This window comes from Chrysemys picta, chromosome 2, assembly GCF_011386835.1.
Source record: "Chrysemys picta bellii isolate R12L10 chromosome 2, ASM1138683v2, whole genome shotgun sequence".
Lineage (NCBI taxonomy): Eukaryota > Metazoa > Chordata > Testudines > Emydidae > Chrysemys > Chrysemys picta.
The window spans coordinates 114,952,479-114,972,950 of record NC_088792.1 but is presented as its reverse complement, the minus strand read 5'-3'; the positions used below and the strand labels follow the sequence as shown (position 1 = coordinate 114,972,950).

The 20,472-nt window shown below is 41.5% G+C and overlaps 1 protein-coding gene across 3 annotated transcripts in view; it reads left to right on the top strand.

Annotated features, from left to right (window-relative positions):
- The first annotated feature begins 672 nt into the window (after positions 1-672).
- The window catches only part of MOCOS (molybdenum cofactor sulfurase), a 375,701-nt gene continuing 355,901 nt past the window's right edge, over positions 673-20,472 (top strand). The window contains exons 1-2 of one of the 3 annotated variants that reach the window (XM_065584014.1): positions 817-953; positions 1,379-1,431. Coding sequence is in view for 1 of the 3 variants with exons in the window: in XM_008169331.4 (XP_008167553.2) it covers positions 782-953 (172 nt within the window). In the remaining 2 variants the exon portion in view is untranslated. Of the gene's footprint in view, positions 954-1,060; positions 1,164-1,378; positions 1,432-20,472 lie in introns of all 3 variants that reach the window. The other 2 variants (XM_065584013.1, XM_008169331.4) reach the window with 2 other exon arrangements.

The following is a 20,472-nucleotide window of genomic DNA, read 5'->3' as shown; positions in this document are numbered from 1 at the left end:
CTGTGGAGCCAACTCTTTGTTCCCCAACTTTGAGATAGAAAACTACTCTGTTATCACTTTATTTTGGTGGTTACATTATATTTCTCCTCTGGAAGAACCTCCTGCCCTCCCCCTGCTATCTCTGCTTCCTTCCTGCCAAAGAAACTCCCTCCTGGTCTGTCTTCTTCGTTCTTCCCCACTTGCCCCCCTAAATCCAACTTCACCACTACCAACTTCTCTGAGGTGCCTTTAGAGTTATTGCCGAGGGCCGGGCAAGTTGCTGGTAATTTTGCAAAGTCAGCCTTCAACTTGCTTCCCCCGACCCCTAACCACGTTCATGTGGGTCTGACAGTGCAATGAATAGGCACCCGGAAGAGGATTGTCTTTTCTTTTCTTTCCAGAATACCTTGGCCATAGGCCCTAGGGGACTGTCACAGTGACACAGGGAACATCTAACCTCAGATCCAAGCCAATCCGGAGTCTGGGAAATGCAATATAATAATTAATGATTATAGCATTGGGTTCTTTCACCAAGGGGCTTCTCTCAACAACCTAGAACAGGCGCTTCCCCTCCTCCGGCAGCGGGACAAGGGCTCTGAGTGCGCACAGGGAGGAAGCCAGTGGTAGGAACAGGCCTTGAGAGCAGAAGCAGGCGCTGGGTGGAGCGTCCTTTGCTGGGGGCGGGCGGCAGGAGGAGCTCGCCAGATCTCCGCCTGCCCCCGCTGAGCGTCCGTCATGTGCTGGGAGGGGTTCGCCCCGACTCCTATTTCAGGAAAGTTTGCAGCAGCTCAGGGCTTGCATCATGGCAGGGCAGGCGCAGAGCAGGGCTGAGCTGCAGCAGCAGGCGGCGCCGCCATGGGGAGAGCTGCTGTCCTTCCAGTACTTCCAGCGCTTGTGCCCCCCCGGGGCCGGCTACGGCTACAGCGGGGGCAGCATGCAGGGGATGCGGGAAAGCGAGTTCCGCAGGCTCGGAGGTAACCCGATCTGTAGTGAAGGTGGCTGGGGAAGGGGCTGTGAGCTCGGCTCGCTCACTGAGAGGGCCTAGGACAGGCAGCTGCTTATACAACTTCTGCCCCCCTAGGCACAGTCCCTGTGAGGCACCGCAGCTGAACCGAAACTAACACACCAAGTTTCCTTCCTTCGCAGAAGTTTGAAGAAGCGCCGGCAAGTTGAGTGGTTGGAGTGTAAGTGCAGGCTCCTTGCAGGAGAGGACCCCAAAGACTAGGAACGTCCTGTCTCTACGCCCCAGAGCTAGACAGCCCAGATTTTACCCCTTCAGAGGTTGGGTGTTTGCTGTAGAAAGGGTCAGGCCCGGTCCCTAGCGTTTGAGACCAAGGGCTCTAATCAGTCTGATAAAAAATATTCTCTCCCTACTTTCTTTGTTGGGCCTGCCTTGTAGGAAGTAACTGGGTACTCGTCTGGCTCTGTCAATCTGTTTTTTCACTTCAGCAGGTGGGTATCGTAGTTTTAAGAATGCTTGATGGAGATCTCTCCCTACTTGTTCACCTTTCCCTCCCTTTGCCCTTTGGATGTCACTATGTCACCTGTTCACCATCCTAGGCAGGACTTGACTTTCTAATTTAAAAAGCTAGGGGAGAAAGCCTATTTAAAAATAAATAGCAATATTGTATAGGGCTATAAGCAGCAAAAAAAAGGACACAAACCCTGCCTGTTTTCCCACCTTTTCAGGTCACCTTTAAACAGGACTTAAATTTTCTTCATTGGTCTTAATAGTGACATAAGTAAAGGACATTCTTTTTTATATAAATTTTTAAAATTGTATTTGTGTAAAATGATACAGATCTTCACAGGGAAATAATGACAAAATGCAGCAATAGCTTTAAAAACAACAGTACAATTCACAACTTTTAGGCGGGTAAAGATTTTAATCTCAACACTTCTCTAAGTGAGTGACATTTCTCTTTGAAAAAAAATTTATTTTTCAAAGTCAAACTTTGCTTTCCCATATCCAAGCTGATATTATATTGGCAATAAGAATAAAGGGCATACCAATGGTGTACTGTTATGTTTTAAGATTCATGCCCATGGCTGCTGTGACCACAAGACTTTTGGAAAAATTAAAATAACACAGGGAGCAAAGTAAGTAACATACACACAGTTCCAATGCTAGATTTGTGATCAAGTCAATATGCTCGTTTTACTAAGAATATTTTTATCGTGTCTATTCTCTTTCATTACTTCTGTGAAAATGTTTCTTGTAATAGATTATAGGATCTGTGTTTAAGTCGCTAATGGTTTAATGTGTGACGCTGGCCTTTAAAATTTACATCAAAAGGCGAAAACGAGTGAAAGAGAGCAAGGGATAGTTTGAGATGATTGAGCATTTTTTCTTTAAAGAAACAAAGATTTATAGAATTTTAATTTGAAGGCATCAGTTATTCATATTTGTGAAAGTTTGAAAACAAGTTTGTGTGTGACGAATAAACTTGGACCAAAATTTTAAAAAACGGTGCTTAAAGTTAGGATTCTAAATCCCTATAGACCAGTGGTTCCCAAACTGGGGTTTGTGAACCCCTAGGGGTTTGCAAAATGTTACAGGGGGTTCATGGAAAAAAAATCCCTAATAGTGGACAGAGCTGTCCTTGGGGCCCCGGGCAGCATGGGGCCAGCAGCCCGGACCCCTGGACTTCCAAGAGCTAAGCAGATCAAAGCAAGCATATCTATCACACTGAGGAGATGTAAACTTCAAGACTCATAAGAAATGGAAAGGGAGGTGGATATTTTTTGCTGTTTTTAAAATTAAATAGGCAGCTAGTATTGTTTTTTAAAATTATTTTGAAGAACAAGTTTAAGCTTTGTTGTAACGTGCGTTGTTTGCCTGGACTGCTCAAGACCTGAATGTTTGTGTAGGAGGAATGATTTGAGTTGGCTTCTTAAATACCTTCATGCTGTTTCACATCTAATACTCCTTGATGAAACATAAGAGCCTTGTCTTATAACAGGCTTATTCAAAGTGATACAAGCTACGAAAGTGAGATATTGGAAGAGTGTTGCTGTTTTCATAATGTAATAAAATACTGTGATGATAAATAATAATAAATAGCGTGTAATAAGCATGTCATAAAAAACACATTTTATATTTCCAAGATCAATGTTTTTATAATTTATACTCGGGTAAAGGAGAAAATCCCTGGAAATATTCATTTTTAGGAGGGGGTTTGCAAGACTTGACATTTTAGTGAAAGGGATTCACAGGTTGTTAAAGTTTGGGAACCACTGCTGTAGACACGTATACAAGTGACCTGATTTTCAAAAGTGCTGAGAACCCAGTAGCTCCTATTAACTTCAGTACTTTTGAAAATCAAGCCTTTTAAGTGTCTATAGCTTGGGTCTTTCAATGACCTCTCTGTGAATAAATCTTTGCACCCACGTTGCAGAATCAGGGTCTAAAAAGAGAATTAGGATCCTAGCTTTAGGTATCCATTTAACCGTGTGTGTATGTGTATATATGTGTGTGTGTATGTGTGTGTATATATATATATATATATATGCCATGATAACCCTAAATTGCATGTTAGTCTGTGGCAAGGTGACCTGAATTGCCCAATCTAGCTGGCATTCAGTTATCTCTACTTTTTTGCCTGTCCCTCCCTCCCTCCCCCCGCTTTCAGTATGTAATTTTTTTGAGTGTTTAAAAGGCTCCAGAGCATTTAGCCAACCAGCAGCTTTCAGTAACCTGTCAGGATCTCCCTACTGGGGCCATGACTAGAAGCTTCATATCATGGAGAGTCCCACGTCATCTGTAAATATGGGTCCGGAACATACAGAGTTTTTTCAAACTAACCTTCAGATTGTCCCTTCCTCAGCTGAATGAATGTTTTTGGGCTTCTTCATTTCTGCTGCAGGAAAACTCATCCCTTCTGGTACAGAAAGTAATTGAGCAAGAGGTGAAAGAGGGGGGGGAAAATATTTCTAGTCGTTCCTGATAATGAATAAGACAATAGGGTTCAAGGTATATGTGGTCAATAAAAGCGTTCAAGATATTCACAGGGAAATCCTCATGCCATTTCTAGAGGATGGCAAGGGACTATGAACTTTGGACCTTGTAGAAGCTTACATGCACATAGGAATACTCCCCAAGTACTTAGAAATATCTTATTTGTAGAGGAACAGCTCTGCCAGTTCAGTGTTTTGCCTTTTGGGTTGGCTTTTGTGAAAAGCTTAGTCATGACTATCTGCACAGGCTAGTATTGCATGTGTTCTCCTGCGATGACCTAGTCCTTCTCCCCATGCCAGGCAGGAATCAAGTAGACCTAGACCATCCCTGACTAGTATTTGTCTAACCTGTCCTTAACTGACGGGGATACCACAGAATCCCCACGTAACAGGCTCCAGTGCTTAAATATCCTTAGAGCGAGAGAGTTTTTCCTAATATCTAACCTAATTCTCCCTTGCTGCAAACTAAGCCTATTGCTTCCTGACCTACCCTCAGTGGGCATGGAAAACAGTTTATCACCGTTCTTTATAACTGCCCTTAATGTATATGAAGATTGTTATGAGGGCCTCCCCAGCCTTCTCTTCTCTAGATTAAACATGCCCATTTTTTTTTTCAATCTTTCCTCATAGGTAATGTTTTCTATACCTCTTCTCATTTTTATTGCTCTCCTCTGGACACTCTCCAATTTGTTCATATTTTTCTTTAAGTGTGGTGCCCAAGCTGGATAGTACTCCAGCTGAAGCCTCACCAGTGCTCTGTACCGCCAAACAATTATCTCCAGTGTGTTTTGACACTCCTGTGAATGCATCCCAGAATCACGTCAGTTTACAAAAGGAGCGAGCTTCAAGCGTTAGTGATTGATCCATCTTATACCAGATTTTACAAAGTGGTCCTTTGGAGTCATCCAAGATTCCTCTCCAAGGTGGACAGTGTCCTTATCTCACCTTAATGAGCTTGTTGTCTTGACAACATTTGCCCCTCACCCCCCACCTTAGTATAGTCATCCTAAAGCCTTTCTCATAATGCAAGAGGATAAAGTGTCCTAGAGTTCTACTTGGAGTGAACTAAAGCATTCAAAGTCCTTCCAACTGTTTGTTTTCAATTGACATCAGTTCCTTAGATGATGCTGTCACTAAATGGACTATGCTGAAATGCTCTTTGATTGTAGCTTGCGTTGCTATGGTGTGACTGGCCTAAAAGTTAGAAGGCCATATCAAGGCTTTCTCGATCTTACACAGGGTGGCTTCCACTGCTAGCCTCAGGATCTTTCCAACAAAGACATCTACAAGGCAGCTACAAGAGGAATCCTGTTTTGATCCCTCAGTTCTGCAGAACCTGTCTCTAAAGTAGGGAAGCCCAAACTTTCTTAAACCTAGAGATGTCATTTCTTTATGTATATCTGAGTTCATCACTTTGTGTTATTTTTAAGCCTATGCTTTTTTGGAATCCTCCTACAGGCTATATGTGAATTAGGGCTGATGTTTTCTTGGGAAGCATCTTACTCCTTTACATAATTCAAATCAAGCAAAACCCCCATTATAATTTTCAGTTCAGTTTCTGCTGTCTGTTGCACTTGTTTGATGGTTTGCACTGAGAAGCTCTGCTGTCACACCATGACCCGGGGAGAGTAGGGTCCCTCACCCTGGTCTCTATACAGACATCCATCTCACAGCCTCACTACTCCCCCTTGGTGCTGGGTTGAGCGATTGTGGCCCTAAATGCATAATGGTTCTCATGATTATTGGAAAGAAATCAAAGGTGGGTATGAAATACAGATCTGCTCTGCCTAAAATAAAGGTGAGATTTGCCAGAGTGCTTAGCATTGGCCTAACCCTACTCCCATTGAAATCAATGGGAATTTCACCACTGACTCCAGCAGGAAAAAAAAAGTTGCCCAAATCCCACTTGTAAGGCTTTGTGAAAAGATAAAAAGAACTAGAGCAGCTCCTTAAATCATCAGGGGTCTGTTATGCTTAACACATAAGCCTTAAGACTTTCCTTTTAAGCAAAAGTTTATCTGTAAGTTTCTCCTTGGAGGACTATTAACTGACAGATTGGGCAATACTTTCTAAACGTATGCGTGGAGGCTATTAAACTGATCCCTATCTTATAGGCAAGAGAATACACAGAATGTGTGACCTTGGCCTTAAACTCACGAGCAAAACACTTATCTATAACATAGGGTCAGAGTATTAAACCTTTAATTTAGAAACAGTTAAAAAATCAACAGTGTTTCAGAGTCTGTTCTTAAGTAATAGGATCTAATATATTTTATATTGAATGATTTGCTCTAATGAAATCACAGCACTAAAGAAAAAAAAAATCATGTTCTAGCTGTACAGTATCACGTCTTTGAGAAGAAGCGGATGTAATGTATATAATTTACATTTAATCCCAAAGTACTTTTCCAGTTATGGGTCTGTTCCTGTACTCCTTTCCTAGAAAAAGCTCTCATTGACTTCAGTGGGAGTTGTTGCAAGAATAATAGGGCTGTGCTCATATACAGATGCACCCAGAAAGAAGAATCAGCAGGGCACTAGAGTGACCACCTGTCTTTTAAGAAATAAATAATCCTCACTTGCTGCCTAATGTCCCAAATCCCATATCAAGTTAATAGATGGTGCTCATCCATATTTCAGCAACAGGCATGCAAAAATATCATACAATACTAAGGTGCTGTGAAGTCTGTTGTGCATAATTTTGTACAATTGATAAAAAACATCATGGGTGTTGGTCCTTTAATAAATTTAGTCTTGAGTTATTAATAAAATTGTCCTTTATTTCCTTGAAATGCGGGTGGTCACTCAAAGTTGTCACCTATTCTCATTCTGTTTTTCAATAACAAAACAAATAACATTTAGGTATTTGACCTTTTGTCTTCTCCAAATAATTACGTTTTCATATTACTGTTAACAGTTATCTTGGGTCTTTGTCTCTAAATAGGATAGTGGGGCAAATAGTTCTTCTCAAGACAGCATTATTCTGTTGTTGAGGGTTATTAGACAAGCAGTGTCAGTTCTGTCCTCTGAGAGGAGAATAATCATAGGCATGAGTTTATCTCCTATTATGTCCCGGTTGAAATCAAGAACTAGTGAATGAAGGTTGGAAAGATTTTTTTTTTTCTTCTTCAAATGCTGTGAATTAATTTTTAGCCTTAAATCTTTTCATAATCCAGCACCACTCAGATTTATTATTTACTCCGCAATGGTAAAGATGAAATCATTTTGGTGTTTGATCTGAGAGTTGTGTCATATGTATATGAATCCCTGCTGATTTGCAGAACAGTAATGATTTGTACACTGGCACGTCTGCCCTTTTAATCTTTGTTTTGTAGGCTGAGACCTGCTTTCCCCTTCAGCAAAAACTTCTGTTATTTACTGTTGGCGGTGAGAACATGTTAGTAATGGTCTAGTCTCAATATGTGTGTAAAGATTACTTTGATAATTAGGATTATATTTATGTCACTAATTTAATTATCACCCAACCGGGTTAAAAAAAAAAGTGCAGGCATGTTCTAGTCAGACAGAAATAGCTTAATTATGCCTTGTTGAAAGCTGAGCCACCCATGCCCTGACAGTGGCTGGAGATATTACACCTTTTGAAAAAGTAAAAGGTCTTCACTGGTATGAGGGGGGTGAGCATGCAGGTGGAAACCAGTGCTCCCCCCTCCTGCCACAGTGGAGCAAACCTGAGGTGCAGGGGAATGGATGGGGCCTGCCCAAATGTCGCAGGGTTCACTCACTGCAAGTCACACCTCCTCTTGACCATCCTGGGGATTAGCTCTGGCCAAGCATTGTGCCCTCTTCCAGCAATGTCTCTCCCACCACCCTTTCCTCCTGCAGACCCTCTCGCTCCAGGAACTGCGACCTCCTCTTTGTGACTTTTTTCCCAACTTCCTCCTGAAAGGGGGGGGGGATTAGAAGAAGGGGGAAAGCAAACTCACCCCAATTTTTTCATTTTTGAATTTCAGTACAAAAAAAAATTAAAATTCCTAAAAATCTTTTATAAACTTTTTCATTAGGCCTTTTTTCCCCCTGCCAACCAAAAGAAATGTTAGTTTAAACTTTGTCAGCTCTGATTCACACTCATGAATCCTCAGTCCTTTTAACAAGAGAAACAAAAGCCAAACAAGTATGTGAAACATAGATACAAACAAGCGACCTTAAGCACAATGGAGCACTGAATAGAATACAATGCTACCTAAACTTATCTGGGAGATTTATTACTATTTGTATGATCGCTGCGTCAGACACCTGAATCAATGATCAGGGCTTCATTGTGTTAGGCGCTATACACAAATCACAAAAAGGTAGTCCCTGCCCCAAAGAGCTTACAATCTAAGGGCCAGAATATGACCCGTCCTATGTGCCAATGGAAGGCAGGAGAGGGGGCAGCAGGTGACCTTACTTTCTTGGACTGGTTCACTATACCACCACTTCCTGTGCAGACTTTGCAGAGCGTTGTCCAGGTAGGTGGGAAGGTCAGGAGAAGGCATGGAGTGGGTGGGAGCCTAACAAAAATTACTACTGCCCAGAGCCAGGTCTAAATAACAGGCTCCCCCCTTGGGCTGCTCCAGGGGCAGTACAACGCCACACTCTGGGCTAGATCACACATTGATGGTTTACCCCAGGTAACGATAGCATACATGGAGTGCTATAAAGGTGTACCAGTATGAGTCTGGGAGTGTCACACACAACTGATAAACCACACGTCCGTAATGGCAGTCATCTCAACAACATGCTAGTATAACCTCTATACCACATCACACTGTCATGTGTCCTGCATAAGCCACATGTTTTACAGGGAAAAACCGTTTCAGAGAATATACAAAAATCCTTGCGGGACTATTTTGGCATGTTTCCTGTGAAGCTAGTTGATCCAATGGACTTGAAGGGAGAGGAAAATTATAACAAATACATTTTTAAACCCGCTAACAATGATCTAAAGTATCTTTTCTAGGCATAAAAAAGGTCATGACTTAAAACCCCAGCAGCTCAGAAACTACTGGTTAGGGAGCGTGAGTAGAGGAAACTGGGATTTGCTCTCCCCAACCACACAGAACTTGCGTTTCTAGCTCCCATTAGGCATGAATTACGTGACAGTAAATCTGTCATGGGCCAGTACTGAATGTTTCCTCATGCTGCACTGCATTTTAGAGGGGTACATTTTGGTTTGTTAGGGGAAAGAAGCTGGTGTTTGAAGGTTTGTAACATTAGAATACACCTCAAAGAAGATGGATTATGGGTGGAGTGCTGGTGGTGAGAGGACCGTGTTATATGCAGCTTATTATATGGCTGTTCAATTGATTGCATTACTAACATGACAACAATGTGATATGACACAATCTTACTAACAGTTCCTGTAGTTTGATTGTGTAAATGGTTAGCTGAATATGACCATTTCTTAATGTATTTGTCTGTGTTATCTAATGATCTCACACTGAGAAGTAGAGTAGGAGCTATTTGAGTGTAAAAGGATTTAATACAGAATATAAGCATAAAGTCAACAATGCATAGATGTTTAAATTTTTTTTTTCCTTCACAAATTTTTAGAGCAGCAACATGTCATTAGGAAATAGTCATCTGGCGCATCATGATTCAAAAGGTTATCACTAGTACACATGGTGTAGCACATGCAGTGCTGCTTGATCTTTTGCTCTGGTGTTGATGGACTGAGCTCCAAATAAACAGTAGTCCCCATCATGAAACTGCCATAATATTTCAACATTGAAGGAATTTTTAGTTTTGGAAGAGGAAAAAGATTGCCCCAAAGATTCAGGGATTGTTCTGTTTCTGGCAATTGCACTACTCAGATTGATGTATGGAATGTAGTTTCTAACCTCAGCTTTGTCATTACAATACATTTCTCAGAAGTATTTGAGGAACCATTGTACTGGTTCATTTAAATGCATGTGTTCTAGTATGAGGCTTTTAAAACTGTAAGCTTAGCTGAAGAGTCTAGGAAACAAGTCTGTAAGTAACAAGTCTGCTGCTGCTGTAAGTAATGGTTCAAGTTCAGACTTCTCATTTGTACTTTACAAGTACAGACAGGATCAGTTGTGACTAGATCCTTTGGCGAAAAAGGTTCAGATTTGGGTGCCTTAGGCACTTCTATCCACATTTAGACTCCTGTGTCTAAATCAATGTCTTGATTTAGAGAGGAGCCTCTGGGAAGTCAATGGGTGTTGCACATTCTCAGGCACTAATGACTAATTTTCAGCACCCGAATTTGAACATTTTAGTTTTAATGTTCAGATATGTTAGTGTGGGATCCCTGTAAGGGATATCTATATAAAGCATAGTAGTGTTCACTTTGTTGTATAGTATATGAAAATGTCAGTACAGGGAAGAGATTATATTGTAAAAGGAGAAGCTGCTTTCTGATCGTTCACTGAACAAATTGAGCATATATGAAACTTTTTGTTGCTCAAATACATTCTTGCTGTTGAATTTTTATATTCAGCAATGACTATTTCCAATTAAGGTTTTTTTCATTGTAATGTTGCCATGTGGTAGTTCCATGTGTAAGATAGAAATACACTGGTAAGAAAACACCTATGTACATATTACATTCCATTGTATTAGATATAGAGCTATTTCTTTTTTAAAAATAAGGTTATTAATCCAAAGAAATTTCATACATTTTAAGGCAGAGACATGGTCAAGTTGATATCAGTGGAATTGCTACTCTAGATTTACACTGGTGTAAGTGAGATTGGAATCTGACCCACAGAAGCGCTGCTATGTCAGGGGTGGGCAAACCTTTTGGCCCAAGGGCCACATCAGGGTGCAAAACTGTATGGAGGGCCTGGTATGGGAGGCTGTGCCTCCCCAACAGCCTGGCCCTGCCCCCTATCCGACCCCTGCCACCCCGTGACTGCCCCCCTCAGAAGCCCCCACCCATCCAACCCCCCTCACTCCTTGTCTCCTGACCGCCCCCTCCCAGGACGCCTGCCCCTAATCTCCCCCCAGGACACCACTATCTAACTCCCCCTCTTCCCCATCCCCTGCCCCCCCAGAACCTTTGCCCTATCCATCCGCCCCACCCAACCACCCCCTGTCCCCTGACTGCCCCCCAGAACCCCCTGCCCCTTATCCAACCCCCGGCCCTGTGGCTGTAGGAGAGGGGGAGCAGCGGGGGAGGGGCACGGGGCTAGCCTCCCGGGCCAGGAGCTCAGGGGCCAGGCAGGACCGTCCCCCAGGGGCTGTAGTTTGCCCACCTCTGTGCTATGTCCATGTATTATTAGTGATTTGTTTATTGTAGCACTTACCATAAGTGCTAGATGCTTTCCAGACATTCAAGAAGGGATGGGTACTTGCTCCAAGGAGCTCCCAGTCTCAGGACAGACACAAATAAACAGAGAGGGGAGGGGCAGTTTATATGCCAATCAACTTGATTCACTATATACATCATAGCAGAAATGGATCTTTAAGAGGATCTTAAATGTGAAAAGAAGCTTTATGGTTAAGCTGGGGAAGATCATACCAGGCACAGGGGGCTGCCTTGTAGTAATCACCAATGAGAGATGCTGACAAATGGGCAGACAAGACTAGGAACATGGGCAGAGCAGAGAGGATGGTGAGGGAGACATGAATCTTGGCCAGGGAAGATATTTGGGGAGGGGGAAAAGGGGGCATGTAGAGCTTTTTAAGATGTCTCGAAGGCATCTATAACAATGGTTTCTAAGCACAAGTATGAATGTATACTAGGCATATTTTACTTAAAATGGCATTTTAAAATATTTTGTTAGGAATGTTTCTGTACTTCACTGAGGTCACTGATTCAGAACACAGCAGTTCGAAAAGGGAACTGAAAGTGTTTATGAACAGTGAGTCAGTTTTGTGCCAGTTTTGTGTTTTTGTGCTCTCATATTCATCCTTGATAGCAAAATAAGTTGTAAAATATACTTGTCATGGGACTGCTACCCTACACAACCACATTAGTTTTCTATCTGGTGTATGAAATCTGGGTATGAAACCAGATAGAGAAATTTCCCCAAACAAGATCTATCATTCTCTTATTGTCCTATTTCTTATTATCTTCCTCTTTCTCTTTCTGTGTAGGAGCCAAGGGAATATTATGTTTGCAAGAGGAGGAAGAAGATGTGATTTCAGTGTTCATTCAGACCAGGCTCTGAAGCAACATGATCTAAAACATTTTCAGAGCAGCTTAGGAACAATGTTAATCAAACAACGTTTTTCTCCGTTCTGGATTCCCCTGAGTAGAGACTTATCCAATTTTGTGACATGCATAAATGAAAGAGTAGGATGACAACAACAAACTCACTTTTACTAGTAAAATAACTAGTACTTGAACTTGAGTCTCTGGAGATGGAATCATGTGCTTGTTTAATGTTTGGAAAGATGACAACCTTATTTTAACAAGTATTCATTAATGTAATGTTGTGAGATAATTTTAACAACATATGACCTTAAGATACTGAATATCACTATGCACATCCCTATGCATATTTGTTAGGAGTGCAGCTGAAGGTAAAAGGCCACATGAATGACCTGAAGTAACGATGCAAGCCAAACATCCTACCTCCTATCTGAGAGAGAAATCGAAAGTGCAAAACTTTCCGATTTTTAAGACTCTTGTGCTCTTATACCACTGCGTATAAGAAGTTGTCATAGTTACTGCTTTTGTTGGGTAGTTACTAATAGTTTCAAGGATGCTGTGATGTGTAGGCCTTTGTGTATGCATATCAGTGCCCTTCATTAAAACAGGATAGACCTGATGATGAGTAATAGTCCCATCCACTAGTGCCATTATGTCTCCAACAGCATATTAAGCAGAGGCCTGTGATTGGGAACAACATTTTTTTCCCCCTTTTATTTGTACTTGACAATAATCTCTTTGTGAAATCATGAATGTATTTTACCAAATAAAATGTAAGTGAAAAAATGTATGACAAGATCTATCTTTTGAAGCAGAGAAGAGTTTGGAGTCATTTCCTCCCCTCCCCCTGCACTTTTACCACAAATCTGTGAGTAAAACCAACAAGTGACCAAAATGAAAAAAAAAAGTGTAGTGTAAGAGAGCAGAACACGGCCTTTTCGTTTCCCCCTGCCCAAGCCATATAGAATGGAATAATTTACCTTGTCTTTTAGGCTGGTGCCCCAGTGTGTCAGCATCCCCCTTTGGTCAGACAGGGCACTGCGGAGTCAGACAGAGCACTGCAGAGTCTGCACACCTTTTTTGAGTGTTTATAGTCCTGTTCTGGAGCCAAGGATATTAATATCTGTCTCACAGGAGTATACAGGTTTCCCCGTATGTTGCTGGGGATTATCTGGCCCTTGCCCTGAAGGGACCTGGAACCCCTTTTGCTCTTAAGTCCCTGTTTAGAGTCAGGTAGGGGAACCCAGGCCCACCCATGCCATTGGATTCCAGCTCAGACCTCTTAAACCAGGCAGGCAGAATCAGTCCTCCACATTTCTCCTGTTATACCCTGAGCTCCCTCTTGCCTCCTTTGGTTCTGTAGGCTTCACCAGCCTGTGGATCTGGGCATCCCTTCTTTGGATTGTTGTCGCAATCACAATCACCAGCTTACTGGGCAGGGCCTTCTTTCTCTGGCCTGCTTGTTCCTCTGGCAGCCATTCCACCCCACTGCTTCTCAGCTCTTTTATTCTCCGAGCTGTTGTGAGGCTGCCAATCAGCGCTGGCCAGCAGTTGCTGCATTTACTTCTTGGTTGGTGGTGACATGCCTTCTCACACTGAGGTTGGATCAGAAGCAGATAAATAAAAACAGGAAGGCTCTGTGTTTATGGTGCTGACTGGAGTGAAACTAAGGATTTTACCAGAAATTATCTTCTACTTCTTCAGAAATTGCTCTTCACTTCTTCATATATATATATTGTTCCATTCAAAATTTATATAATATATATATTAAAAAAAGACTAAAAAGAGTTTCAAGTATCTCAATGCTGCAAAGAGATAATGTCAGAAAAGCTGCAGTACTTAATACTGCTATTCAGGAGAACATACCCAGGAGATATAAAAGGTACTTGTGTTTTGAAAACTGGGAAGTGAACCAAATTGACATTCATATGAGAATGTATGGGGATTATTGTACTCTGAGGAAAAGTATACTACTGGAGCATCATGTATTCAGTGCTTGCAACCAAACAGATGAAACATTTGATTAGCTAGCAACAGACTTTAAATGCTGTCCATAAACAATGTGAACATCTTAGAGGTGACATTTCTTGCTAGAATGTCATAGGGGATCATTAGAGATAATAAGAGCACAATTTTCGGCACACCTTAACCACAGAAAGATCGTGACAGATACGTAGCGCTGCAGAAACTGCACAATAATAGAAATGGAAACTGATTGATGGTTATACATCAAGCTGTACTAAAGGAGACCATATAGCATTAGATCAAGTAAATAAAAGCAAACTGCAAATACTTGTTAACACATAACAGGTGAATTGGATTTTGGGAGGTCCAAAAATGATCCATGTGGTATATGATGCCAAAAAATCATGTAAAAGCACAGTAGGCACAACACAAAATAGAGTGTGACATATGATATTAAAACAAGTAAAAATATCCATGTAGAAACCACTTTACAAAAGTTCATGAGAAGTTGTGACACAGCTGACTTTGAATGGTGCCTGGGACAGTGCCATCCAATTAGCCTGGATTTGTTTGTTCTCCATTCTGCTGCTGACAGCAGTTTGTGTCTTGATTAGGTCTCTTTGTCTCAATTTCTCCACCTATAAAATGAGGACAATAAAAGTTGACTACTTCAAATTGTGAGGATTAGCCAGTTAGTTTGTATAATACTTTAAGAACACCAAATATTAATGTGGTTTTGTCCATCTGAGTAGCTCTTTAAACTTGTCAGGGAGGGAGGATAGAGGAAAGGGGAAAAACCTATGAAAGCATCTTGGAAATTTTTTTCCAAGGTGGGTTAACTAACTGCAAGAGCCATACTTTCAGTGGAAAGCCACTGGTCATATGATTGTGTGTTTTTGGTGGAGTTCATGTGTGTATCTAGATATTATTGAAAACATTATTCCTGATTTATCCATTAGTGGGTCAAATTTATTACTAATTTCAGCAGAGTTATGCAAAGTGGTACAACCTGGAACTGTGGGACTTTAGTGCCCCCTTAATTCCCCAGCCTGGGCTGTCTCTCACCATGCTGTGCCACTGACAAACAGAAAACCCTTCCAGGTGCTGTGATCACTCAGCCATCAGCGTGTGGAGACTCACACTCAGCGAAATTGCATAAAGGCTCTCTAAGCCATTCATGAATCATACAGAGAGAAGCATCAGCCAATCAGACCAGCCCCGAGCCTTGCACCCCAGGAATATACTGTCTGACACTGCACTGCCCCCTTGGACCATGCAAGCTCATTAGTATGCCACTTTGTCAAAGGAAAGTGGACATGCACCAGCCTTTGTAATCTGAGCTGAGCTTCCCCAAGCATTTCAACCAAAAGGTGCTATTTTGAGGTACAGCGTTACAGGTACAGAGCCATGTTTCTATGCAGACTAGGATTCCAGTTAAATGTAGTTATACTCAGAAAGTACTCTGGAAAAACATTGTTGTGGGATTCTGTGTTTTTCAACGATTTCCATATCTAATTTGCTCAGTTTTTTAACAGTCATATTTTTTTCTAACTACTTGGATCTGAAAGTCAAGTGTATTATCTCTGACTTGTGCATCGTCACCAGTAATAAGTCTGTATTTGGAATGTAGTTCATAATTCTGTCATGCATGCCATCAGTGGAATAGCAGCCAGTTCATATACTTTTAGCTTTATTGGCTCTACAATGCTCTTATGACTAACAAATATTAAAGGATTTCTTCTGTGTTCAAAATAAGTACACTAGCTATAACTCAGAATACAAGGGAGCAGATCTCTTGAGTAAGAAATGGCCAATTTTACATAGGCATTTTTTCAACCATTATTTTATACTGTGAAATAAACTTGTAGCTAATGATGGTGAACACTGATCCCCAATTCAGCAAAAGTTTGAAGTTCCCGATGTGCCTGCAAAATGCACCAGCTGAGCTGGAGGGATGAGGTGGCAGGATGGGAGCACAAGGGAAAGAGTATAATATTTTTATATTGTTCTTTCCTATGGCACAGGCAGCTCCTTTTAGTAGCAACCCCTGACCATTTTGATAGCTCATTTGTAAGTAAAAAAACAGCCACCACATAATTTGAGAGATACTGAAAATGTCATTTTGGTTTTTCAATTAGAAAACGAGTTTGGAGTGGCCTCTAGGCTTGAAGCAAAGCCAGACTTGTGGTCAGGCAGAGTGAGAAAAGTGCTAATAGGCCCCAGAATACACTAAGTGTCAGTGTATAGACAGTCGCAGAAGCCAGCGGCGCTATCTAGGTCTCCCTGATGTAGAAACAGGGAGGTGGCAAAGCTGCCTCCTACTCAGAAAATATCTTGGGAACGCGTGGTGGTGTGGGGAATGACCATTTCCTGACAGCCCTGCTCACGGATGGGGAAACGGGCCAGCTAAATCTACCCTGATGCCCTGAGAGGCACCAGCCTGAGTTCCCCCTTAGAAGAATTGGGTGTAGCTGGCCACTTGGCTGTTTCTCCAGAAGAGAGCACCAGGTAAGGGCATTGGGGTGGTTGTCCCATGACCTACGAAAAATTTGACTCCAGGTGCGTTATGATAGTTTCATCTTCAGTCACCTGAGTTTCCATGGTTTCACCCGGAGTGTTGGTGCTTAAATAAACCCGAGAGTTGTTAGGAAATGGGAACTTTTTCCTAAGCATTTTAGTTAATTTTTACCCTTCATTTCTCATTGGAACTTTGTTTTCAACAACATTTCTGATCTGCTCAACTGAAATACCAGGATAAACTCTGGGATCCTGATCCCATGTGAACCAAATCCATCAGTACGTTGTGCCAAAACTCCAGCGCCTTGAAACAGGTGAGTTCTGCACAGCTGTAATAGCGTGGCACACTTCTCAGTGTATGAAAACACCCTAAGCATGTCAGGTCTTCTGCAAGATTAAATTGCTGTTTCTATGAGAACCACAGTCAGCTTTTACTTATCCATTTCTGCAAGTACAGAAAAGGACAGGGTGTGTCTGTAAGGTGTCACCGTGATTACCCTGGAGTTAATTCAAGCTAAAAAGAGTACTGTTGCATTAGGAGAACATTAATGCAACTAATCTCTTGAAAATGTAACAGTTCTTTCATAAACTGGGAGTGCAAAAGTGAATAATTAAATTATCCTATCTTAGAGTCAATATATACTGGTATTTCAACATTTAACGTTAATTGTCATTGTTTTTGTTACTGTCCACTGTGGCAGTGGCATGTAAATATGATTACACATTGAGTGACCAGATGGCACTTACATGTGTTATAACAACAAAACTCGCCTTCAGATTTTAATGTTCCACTCTGAGCGCCTTTAAAGTACTGGCACTAAGGAGGCAGAGGGAACAAATGCAGAAGTGGGTAATTAGAATCTCTTCACAAAAAGACCTTTAATTGTATTCATCAACGTGCCCATAATGTCTTTAAGAACAATCTCAGTTTTTATAAGGACTCCATCAGCTCAGTATCTGAGTACTTCAGCTGAATAAAATTGTTAACAATCAATAACATAATCTTCCTGAGTACAGAGGAAAATGGAGAGAGCTCCAATATCCTTTTTAGTCTCTTAGAGTAATCTTTAGAAAATGTATTCACATCAGCTAGTTCTGTTTCAGGTCTCAGGTGCCAAAGAAAATTGTTGTCCCCCTGCCCATGGCAAATTTCAAATTTTTTTGAGGAGGGAGGTTTGGGAGGAGAGCAGGGAATGGAAATTCAGAAACCAAAATATTTCAGCCAAAAATCTAAATATTTCTACTTGGAAATGCAGCTGTGGTGCTTCAAGGGAGTTATAGTCCAGGTGTTTCATGCTCCCAGTCTCCTCTATACACTGGGCTCCTTGGTTGGACAATATTTCCCATGATGCACCATGGTATATCCTCTTGAAGAGGAGAAGCAGTCGATCAGGGAAGTTTCTGGCCACATTGAATCATGGGAGATGTAGTCTGGCTGGACAGCTTTGCCCATAAAAGAGAATGGAGACAGTAGGCAACTGAACTATTATTCCCATGAGACATCCTGGGAGTATGTCCAGCTAGGAATATTTTGGTTTTCAGGCTTTTTTCTTTTTAATGAAAAATCAAAATTTTCTACAGAAATCAGACACTTTTAATGAAAAATTTTGTTAAGTTGAAAACCCAATTTTCCATTGAAAGCCATTTTTTGACCAGCCCTAATGACAACCCATGGGGAAACAGGTGTTGTGAAACTTTGGTCTGGGTAGAAGAGAGTGGGAGAAAAGAAGGGGACAGTAAGGAAACAATTTCTATATTGCTTAGTTGAGGGCTCAATCCTACTTTGGTTGACATCATCGGGAGTTTTGCCATTGACTTTACGGAGAACAGAATGGCTTATTCTTTCACAGGTCTGGATTTGAAAAGCCACTTCTTTTTAGATGATCTTGGCTGTAGGTATGTGTTTTAAGTAAAGTATTTGGTTTGTTTCTCTAGTTATGCCGTGTTGCCAGTTCTCCTGATTTTATTGCAAGTCTCGGAATATTGAGAGCTTTTCATAAGGCACATACAGTTATACAGTTGTCTGGCTATACTGAAAGAAGGACAGGAGACATTTGATATGAGTTTAAGCAGGCCGTAACTTTATTAATAGATGTCTGGGACTACCCAGCAGATAAGTGTACAGTATAGGTAACCCCATGTTTATTCTGTAATTACCAAGGGTGCTTCCACCAGCTCCCCCTCTTTTTCCATTCAGGTGCCCCCAGCCAATCCATTGTTGGGATCTTACCATCCACCATCCCCTGACCCTGTAGGAGGGCTAAGGTGGGCTATAAGAAAGGGGGTTGGCTCCCTGTGTTATCCGGGGTTTTCAGAACCCCCAACAGGGGCAACTTAACTATTTCACTCCTGGCGGTGTAAGGAATAAATCAACAGGAACACAGCACTTCCATCTGATAGAGCACACTTACTTGCATGAAGTTTATCTAAAATTGCAGTTTATTGGATTTAAGCACACACAAACATAAGCAATAGGTTTAACAGAGGTTCTCAAACTTTTGTACTGTGACCCCTTTCACATAGCAAGCCTATGAGTGCGACCCCCCCCTTATAAATTAAAAACACTTTTTTATATATATAAGAACATAAGAATGGCCATACTGGGTCAGACCAAAGGTCCATCCAGCCCAGCATCCTGTCTGCTGACAGTGGCCAATGCCAGGTGCCCCAGAGGGCGTGAACCTAACAGGTAATGATCAAGTGATCTCTCTCCTGCCATCCATCTCCACGCTGTGACAAACAGAGGCTAGGGACACCATTGCTTACCCATCCTGGCTAATAGCCATTAATGGACTTAACCTCCATGAATTTATCTAGTTCTCTTTTAAACCTTATTATAGTCCTAGCCTTCACAACCTCCTCAGGCAAGGAGTTCCACAGGTTGACTGTATGCTGTGTGAAGAACAACTTCTTTTTATTTGTTTTAAACCTGCTGCCCATTAATTTCATTTGGTGGCCCCTTGTTCTTATATTATATTACTTTTCCTTATTCACTTTCTCCACACCACTCATGATTTTATATACCTCTAGCATATCCCCCCTTACTCTCCTCTTTTCCAAGCTGAAAAGTCCTAGCCTCTTTAATCTCTCCTCAAAGGGGACCCATTCCAACCCCCTAATCATTTTAGTTGCCCTTCTCTGACCCTTTTCTAATGCCAGTATATCTTTTTTGAGATGAGGAGACCACAGCTGTACGCAGTATTCAAGGTGTGAGCGTACCATGGATTTATATAAGGGCAATAAGATATTCTCTGTCTTCTTTTCTATCCCTTTTTTAATGATTCCTAACATCCTATTTGCTTTTTTGACTGCCGCTGCACACTGCGTGGACATCTTCAGAGAACTATCCACGATGACTCCAGGACCTCTGTCCTGATTAGTTGTAGCTAAATTATTGTATATATAGTTGGGGTTATTTTTTCCAATGTGCATTACATTACATTTATCCACATTAAATTTCATTTGCCATTTTGTTGCCCAATCATTTAGTTTTGTGAGATGATCCTGAAGTTCTTCACAGTCTGCTTTAGTCTTAACTATCTTGAGCAGTTTAGTATCATCTGCAAACTTTGCCACCTCACTGTTTACCCCTTTCTCCAGATTATTTATGAATAAGCTGAATAGGATTGGTCCTAGGACTGACCCTTGGGGAACACCTCTAGTTACCCCTCTCCATTCTTAAAATTTACTACCCTACCCTTTGTACCCTTTGTTCCCTGTCTTTTAACCAGTTCTCAATCCATGAAAGGATCTTCCCTCTTATCCCATGACAACTTAATTTACGTAAGAGCCTTTGGTGAGGAATCTTGTCAAAGGCTTTCTGGAAATCAAAGTACACTATGTCCACTGGATCCCCCTTGTCCACGTTTCTTGACTCCTTCAAAGAACTCTAATAGATTAAGCAACAAAGAGTCCTGTGGCACCTTATACGC